The sequence below is a fragment of the Cebus imitator genome, unplaced genomic scaffold, assembly GCF_001604975.1.
Source record: "Cebus imitator isolate Cc_AM_T3 unplaced genomic scaffold, Cebus_imitator-1.0 Scaffold427, whole genome shotgun sequence".
Taxonomy (NCBI): domain Eukaryota; kingdom Metazoa; phylum Chordata; class Mammalia; order Primates; family Cebidae; genus Cebus; species Cebus imitator.
In genome coordinates this window covers 750,050-758,589 of record NW_016107742.1, presented here as the reverse complement: position 1 = coordinate 758,589, position 8,540 = coordinate 750,050, and the positions used below count along the sequence as shown (strand labels likewise).

Genomic DNA, 8,540 nt, shown 5'->3' with positions numbered 1-8,540 from the left:
GGTTCAAGCGATTCTCCTGCCTCAGCCTCCCGAGTAGCTGGGATTACAGGCACCCGCCGTCACACCTGGCTCATTTTGTCTTTTTAGTAGAGACAGGGTTTCTCCATGCTGGTCAGGCTGGTCTTGAACTCCCAACCTACGGTGATCAGCTGACCTCAGCCTCCCAAAGCGGGGCTGGGATTACAGGTGTGAGCCACCGAGTCCGGCTGTTTACAAGTTCTTACTGATAAGGACTACACGCTTGCAGCTACTAAATCCTAGGGTATACATGAGATGTGTAAGACGTGGTTTCTTAGGTGCTTATTATCTAGTTTGGGAGACAAATCTGACACAGGAGAAACAACGATCTTACAAGGACATAAACAATGAGTCTGATAGCCTGGGGTGGAAATAAAAGCTTTTTATCTGTTAGTTATACATGTGATTAAATGTAAAAATGGATCACCTGAGATCAGGAGTTCGAGACCAGCCTGACCAATATGGAGAAACCCTGTCACTACTAACAAAAACAAAATTAGCCAGGCGTGGTGGCACATGCCTGTAATCCCAACTATTAAAGAGGCTCAGGCAGGAGAATTGCTTGAACCCAGGAGGCAGGGGTTGTGGTGAGCCAAGATCGCGCCACTGCACTCCAGCCTGGGTAATGAGCGAAACTCCAACTCAAATAAATAAATAAATAAATAAAAAGTAGAAATCAATGTTTTACAAAAGGGAGAAGAGATCAATACAAGTAGTGAGAGAAGGCTCCCTGCAGGTAGAGCATATTTCCTGAACCTTAAAAACTTGAGAAGTGGTTAGGCGCAGTGGCTCACGTTTGTAATCCCAGCACTTTGGGAGACTAAGGTGGGCAGATCACCTGAGGTCAGGAGTTCGAGACTAGCCTGACCAACACAGTAAAACTCCACCTCTACTAAAAATACAAAATTAGCCAGGTGTGGTGATGGGCACCTGTAATCCCAGGTACTTGGGAGTCTGAGGCAGGGGAATTACTTGAACCCGGGAGGCAGATATTGCAGCGAGCCAATATAATGTCACTGCACTCCAGCCTAGGCAGTAAGAGTGAAACTCCATCTCAAAACAACAACAAAAACAAACAAAAAAAAACCCTTGAGAAGTCAGTCTATACTGCTGAGACCACAATCAAGCCCCTCGCCCCAACAAGGATTGGCCCGTGACCCAATACAGGCCAATCATGGTATTCCCATCCGCCTTGGCAACTATGACTAAGCCAGGGCGGTATGCACATGAGCTAACTTGGGCCAAAGTCATTCCTTGGGATCAATATATGGATTCCATATCTAATAAATTTACTTTCTTCTGATTTCCCATTCTGAGAAGATATATGGGTGGAACCAATGAAAGCTAATTGGCTAACATACCATGAGAAGTGGATAAAGCAAGAGATTAAAGAAAAAGCATAGGAGAAAGACAGATGGATACAGACACAAACAGGCACTGAATCCCCAGTTTGAGTCCCCGAGGCCCTGGTTTTTGCAGCTCTTCTTCCCATTATTCTGTGAGCTACTTCAGCATCTCTCCCAATTGCACAAGCCTCTAAATTGCTTTTACTTGAAGAAGTCTGAGTAAAACTCAACTCTCACATTAACATAATCACGTTTGGACGTATTGAATCTGAGGTGAGAGTAGGAAATCCAAGTAGAAGTGCCTAGAGAAACATCCAGAGAGCTGGCACCCGAGCTCAAGTGAAAGGTCAAATTGCCAGGTCAGCCTCAAAAAGGGGACGAAGAAGCTGCAAAAATACATTAGCTCTCCAAGGCAAAAAACAGAGGGAAAAACTGAACCTTTGAGGAACTCCTCCTCAGGAGTCTAGAAGATGAAAAGGAAGTGGCAAAGTAGACGGAAGAGCAATGGATGGAAAGTCAGACAGCTCGAACTAGGTAAGAATTAAAAAGGCAAGGCAGTAGGGAGACAATAATTCACTGTTAGAGCGAAATCAAGAAAGGACGAGAAAACAATTTATTTTCATTCACACACGTAAGAGATAGCTAAGTGCCTGCTATGTATCAGTCACTGGGGATACCACAGTTTGCTAAACAGAAGTGAGTCTTGTTGTACAGACAGTCATTAGGTAATCAATCACACACGCTATTCCACCTCAGTATGTGCTATGAAAGCTGATCTAGTCTGTGGAGCTGGGAAACGTGTCCTGAGGAAGTGATATCTCAGCTGGAATCTGAAGGATAAAAAGGGGCCTCTTCATAAAAAACGAGCCTGGGGAGCAGAGGTGTGAACAGTAAGTTGTATGGAGGAAGACATCTTATTTTTGTTCTTCACTCAGAGGGCAGCAGAAGGAGTGGCCTGGCAAGAGGAAGAAGTGCTCATATGTGGCTGCCAGGGTGAGATGCTTTCTGTCTGGAAGGTCACCGAGCCTATGAAAACTGAAATCTGTTCTCTATTACTCTTGGTGAGGGAAATATTTTTTTTTTGTTTGTTTGTTTGTTTGTTTTCTTTTGCATGGGGCTACTGGGTTTGTGGATTTTCCAAGCTCTACTTGTAGGTCCTCCATCTTCTTCTCCTTCCTGCTCAAGAGTCATCAGTCATTTGACGGCTTGTGCAGAATGTGGTAAAGAGATAGAAGTTGAAACTCAGGTCTCAAGATTCTTCTCAATCATGTGTTAATTTCCATGCAAAATGTGTTCATTTCCATGCAAATGCACTTTTAAATAATTTGAGCCCTTCCTGGACATATGAGGATGCATTTTATACTGGGTTATAAGGTTTAAAGAATGCTTTACACATCTTTAGACAAGGTGGCACGAGAAATTAAAAATTGTTTTCAATTTTAAAAAAGAGAATGTTTTACACACACTCTATACTAAAGGAGCTGTATTTCTGACAGACAATGTATACAGAGGATGAGGGTGGAGAGAGGCAAAAGGAGGCAGAACAGAGGAAATGATAATAAGAGGTGCTTTACATATATTATCTCACAGTCTGCTAAACAGATGGGGTCACTACTCTCCTGGAACTGAGAGTCTTGCAGTTTAGACATTCTTAGGTGACCAAGCCACATACACTATTGCACTTCAGTAAGTGCTATGAGAGCAAATGACCTAGTCTGTGGAACTGGGGAACATGACCTGAGGAATGTAGATAAAGTAGGTAGCTTCACCTACATTTTACTTAAGGAAACTTAAGTCAGGAAATTTGCTCAAGATTCCACAGTCAATATATGGCTGCATGAATAATGTTTTTTTGTTTGTTTGTTTCATTTGGTTTGGTTGAGACAGAGTTTTGCTCTTGTTGCCCAGGCTGGAGTGCAATGGCATGATCTCGGCTCACCACAACCTCTGCCTCCCAAGTTCAAGCAATTCTCCTGCCTCAGCTTCCCAAGTAGCTGAGATTGCAAGCATGCGTCACCACGCCCGGCTAATTTTGTATTTTTTTTTTTTTTTTTGAGACGGAGTTTCGCTCTTGTTACCCAGGCTGGAGTACAATGGCCCGATCTCGGCTCACCGCAACCTCCGCCTCCTGGGTTCAGGCAATTCTCCTGCCCCAGCCTCCTGAGTCGCTGGGATTACAGGCACACGCCACCATGCCCAGCTAATTTTTTGTATTTTTAGAAGAGACGGGGTTTCACCATGTTGACCAGGATGGTCTCGATCTCTTGACCTCGTGATCCACCCGCCTCGGCCTCCCAAAGTGCTGGGATTACAGGCTTGAGCCATCGCGCCCGGCCTAATTTTGTATTTTTAATAGAGATGGAGTTTCTCCATGTTGGTCAGACTGGTCTTGAACTCCCGACCTCAGTTGCTCTGCCTGCCTAGGCCTCCCAAAGTGCTGGGATTACAGGCATGAACCACCCCACCTGGCCAAGAGGTCTGGCTTTTTAAGGGAGGGGAAGCAGGGCCTCCAACACACACCTTTTCTGTTAGGATGACTAGTGTGCTGCTCCATCTGAACACCAACAGGTGTGGTGCCTGGGAAAGAATCATAGCATCACATGATCAACAATCCATGCTAGTATTTCCATTATTGATAATTTCCTAAATTATCTCCATCAGATCTCAGGCTGTTCCAATTTGGGGAGGAAAAAGTAGGAAACTCTATTTCATGGCCAAACACGTTTCTTGTACTGTTCGTGCTCTCACAGCCCCTTCACGAGTTTGGAAAACAGTTATTTTTATACTAGTGCTTCCTTTTTTTTCTGGACGAAATAGTAATTTAACCAAACCCAAACCTTAAATGTCTCTGACGAATAGGCAACTACTTTCCATGTTCTCACCAAGTTTAACTTCCGCGGTATGATGAGTCCTGCTCCTATCCCGAATGGTAATTTTAAAATTCTGGCTCCCCATCATCTCTAACCAAGACTGAATGAGTGTGGGAGAGGGATGGATGTGGGGAAAGAAGATCTCAAAGCACCACAGGGAATACTTTTTTTTTTTTTTGAGACGGAGTCTTGCTTTGTCGCCCAGGCTGGAGTGCAGTGGTGCGATCTCGGCTCACTGCAACCTCACCTCCGGGGTTCAAGAGATTCTCCTGCCTCAGTCTACCGAGTAGCTGGGATTACAGGTGCACGCCACCACGCCTGGCTAATCTTTTTTGTTTTCTTTTTTTGAGACGGAGTCTCGCTGTCACCCAGGCTGAGGTGCAGTAGCGCGATCTCGGCTCACTGCAACCTCTGCCTCCCGGGTTCAAGCGATTCTCCTGCCTCAGCCTCCCGAGTAGCTGGGATTACAGGCACCGCGCGCCACCACGCCCGGCTAATTTTTGTATTTATAGTAGAGACGGGTTTCACCAAGTTGACCAGGCTGGTCTCGAACTCCTGACCTCAGTTGATCCACCCACCTTGGCCTCCCAAAGTGCTGGGATTACAGGCGTGAGCCACTGCGCCCGGCCTAATTTTTGTATTTTTAGTAGAAACGGGTTTCACCATGTTGGCCAGGCTGGTCTCGAACTCCTGAACTTAGGTGATCCACCCACCTCGGCCTCCCAAAATGCTGGGATTACAGGCGTGAGCCACAGCGCCCGGCGGGAATACTTGAGAAAACATTTTAGGTAAGATAACTTAAGGAAACGCAAGCCATCACCCTCCAGTATTGCTCACAGCCTCAGATGAAAGCATTTCCTAAGAAGGGAAAAGTCTGCATACAGCCATTAGTCCAAAGGCTATAAACCAAAACTCCCAGTGTGTCCGGAAAAAGGATGCCCAGCCCGGCCTGGTAAGACTACAACTCCCACTTCACCCTGCGCCAAGCCGGCCATGTCTTTCCCCATCTGCTGGCTGGAGTCCCGCCTCTCTAGTCCACCTGTTGCTAAGGCTGGAACAAGAGTGGAAACTGTCAAGCTTTTCTTAGCCTTCACGGTCGGATACGAACCGAGTCGCAACAAACAGTTTAATGACCTCACCTGCGGTGTTAACCAAAAGCCGCAAACCCAGCACCCGCCCTTAGAGTTGACACACATGCGCAGTGGCGTGCCGGCCAACTGCCAGAGCCTTGGCGCCTGCGCCGTCGTTCGCGCCGCACGCGGCGGGGAGCGGCCACCCTATTGCGCAAGCGCTTGTGCCCTCCTAGTGCCTCCATCGTGCTCTCTCTGTCTAACTTGTCTGGCCGTTCCTGCGTAGGGGGCGGAACTAAGGCTGTCAATTGGTCTGTTTTTGTGCCGGTCAATGAGATGGGTGCGGCGATTGGCGGCTACCTTGAGAGTAGCGAGTTAAGGTGTAAGCCCTGAGGAGGCAGCGTTTTCTGGGCTTGTGTCTGCTTCTCTCTCTCCAGAAGGTTCTGTCGGTTCCCACAGCTCTGGGTACCCGGCTCTGCATCGCGCCACCATGATGGGCCATCGTCCCGTGCTCGTGCTCAGTGAGTTTTGGGGATGCCAGGGAAGGGACCCCTTTTCGCCCTCCTGTGTCCATACTTTTCAGTGTCGCCCAGCTCCGTCCCGCCCTGACCCGGCCACTGAGCCTTCCAGTTATCATCTTCATTTTGGAAGCCGGGTGTACCGCTTTCCTCTCTTCCCTTAACCTATTTGCCTCTTTTCACAAACTCAAACTGACCTTCCCCTCCCCGAGCCTCTTTCCTTGACGTGTGTTCGCGTTGGGAAGCTCTTTCCCACGCATTCCGTACCTCGTCCCCGTACACTTCCCCCGCCCCTGCACGCTTTCTAGCCTGATTGTCGCTGTAGAGCTGCAAGTATAATATGTTGGGTTTTTTTTTTTTTTCCCCCAGTTAGGTCTAGCTTTATATCCTCGGCTCATCCCTTAGTAGCGGTAATTTAAATGTTTCCATCTGTATTACAGAGTTAATAGTATTTCCTAGTAGAATTGTGAGAATTAAATGAGATAAGTAGGTAAACTGCTTAAAGAGCGTCTGGTAAATAGGTAGTATCCTTGGTCACTGTACGTTACACTTCTTTTCAGTAGCAGTCGCTTGAACAGCAACCCCTGATCCTGAAGTAACTGTACTTGCTTTACTGGTCTTGGATGTAATCGTTCCCACCGGGTCCCCGGTGTTGTCATCTTTCCCACTAAACCGTTGGATTTTCCCAAATTTCTCCACTGGTCATCTTTTCCCTTTGGAAGATACCTCATTTTTTTTCTAATTATTTTTTGAGACGGAGTCTCATTCTGTCATCCAGACTGGAGTGCAGTGGCGCGATCTCAGCTCCCTGCAACCTCTGCCTCCTGGGTTCGAGCGATTCTGCCTCAGCCTCCCGAGTAGCTGGCATTACAGGCGCGTACCACCACGCCCAGCTAATTTTTGCATTTTTGGTAGAGATGGAGTTTCACCATGTTGGCCAGGCTGGTCTCGAACTCCTGAGCTTAGGTGATCCGCCCACCTCGGCCTCCCAAAGTTCTGGGATTACAGGCGTTGGCCACCGCGCCCGGCCCCTTATTATTATTATTTTTTTTGTAGTGAGCGCCACCACCATTGTCTTCCTTTGATATGTTTCCGTTCTTTGTATAACTTCTGTATCTCATCTGCAGGAACAGCTAGGATGCCTGACGAGCCATCTCCTCTCCCTTACCATCTTCCGTATACTGAATGCCGTTCAGAGTTTTTATTCATTATCTCTGTACCTGAGAAATAACTTTTCGGGGTGGGGGGAACCTCATTCTTTCTGATGGATGGTAGATCCATGCAGGTTTTTGGTTACAGCTGCCTGAGATAGATGTAAATCCTAAGGATTGTGGATGTTTTGGTTTGATGAGACTAGACTGAAAGATTTACAGACTTAAGTTGTAAGGGAATGTAATTTGGAGAGGGGAAGGAAATAAACATCATGTTGGTTTGGTTACAACTGGCTTGTCTCCACTGAGATGGGCTGGGGGTGAGTGGTATGTTTGCAAAGCTCCTTTCAGGTCTGCTTTTGTCTCTGGCATTAGTTGGCTGTGACCGATTAGGCTCCCAGTTAAAATATGTGGTCAGCTCTTAGTGATGGTAAATGGATTACTCAGGCCTTCTTGTTACATCCAATTATGGAGTGACTATATAATTTATCTTACAAACTTGAGTGTGTTCTAAACAGTATTCTGTGGGGGCACTATCAGTAATTATGTTGGACCTATTAGTGTATGATCCCCCTGTCCAAGCAGAAAATGAATCCCCAAACGCTTTCCCTGCTTACATAAGCAATGATTGGTCATTTCTTAGGATCACCAGCCCTTTGAGAATCTGATGATAGCTGTGGATCCTCTTTCCGGAAAAAAAAAATATTGCACTCTCTCTCATTTGCTCACCAGAGTTTCAGCAAATTCACTATCCCATTAACGCCCGTTCATAGATCTCAGGTTATGAAACCCTGCTGTAAATACATGAATATTTTTCTTCTTTTTTTTTCTCTTTTTTATTTTCTTTTTTTTTGGTTTTTGTGTTTTTTTCATTTTTATTTCGCTTTTTCTAATACATGAATATTTGGTTAAAAGGAAAGTATTAACCAAGATTCCAAAGTTATTTCTTAATATACCAAGGGTTGAAATAAAGAAGTTAACAGTCATAAAGACATGTTTACAGTTTTTTGAGATATGGTTGACATATAATAAACTGCACATATTTCAAATGTAGAGTTTGATAAGCTTTCCTTTGTGCATACACCATGAAACCTGCATTCTTATTTTTCAAAGACCGGGAAATAAGTAACTTGTATATGATGGGGCAGTCCTGGGCCGTTGACTCTCGTGTTTTTATCTATTTTAGGCCAGAACACAAAGCGTGAATCCGGAAGAAAAGTTCAGTCTGGAAACATCAATGCTGCCAAGGTCACAAATCTTGTTTTGTTTTGTTTTTTGCCGTTCTGATTGTAAGTCACAAATCTTTTAAGTGTTTATGGTAGCTTGCCTCCAGCTATCTTCCCTGGTATTTGATGATCACTGTGTGTCCTGTGTGTGTCCTGCACATCTAGACTCATGTAGAGTGTGCAAATAGGCAGAGGAAAAGGTGACCTCTTCTTTCCGAACATTTTCCTGATGATGGTAGGGGAAAGGAAGCCCTCCCCTTCTGAGTTAGGGTTGATAATTTGCTCGTTAACTTATGCATAATTTTGTTGCTGTGTATTGTTTTATAGCATCCTGTTTGTAT

The 8,540-nt window shown here is 45.6% G+C and overlaps 1 protein-coding gene across 2 annotated transcripts in view; it reads left to right on the top strand.

Annotated features, from left to right (window-relative positions):
- The first annotated feature begins 5,515 nt into the window (after positions 1–5,515).
- The window catches only part of CCT3 (chaperonin containing TCP1 subunit 3), a 30,557-nt gene continuing 27,532 nt past the window's right edge, over positions 5,516–8,540 (top strand). Inside the window, exons 1-2 of one of the 2 annotated variants that reach the window (XR_001819487.2) lie at positions 5,516–5,825; positions 8,160–8,221. Coding sequence is in view for 1 of the 2 variants with exons in the window: in XM_017510008.1 (XP_017365497.1) it covers positions 5,795–5,825; positions 8,160–8,221 (93 nt within the window). In the remaining variant the exon portion in view is untranslated. The remainder of the gene's footprint in view (positions 5,826–8,159; positions 8,222–8,540) is intronic. The other variant, XM_017510008.1, reaches the window with a different exon arrangement.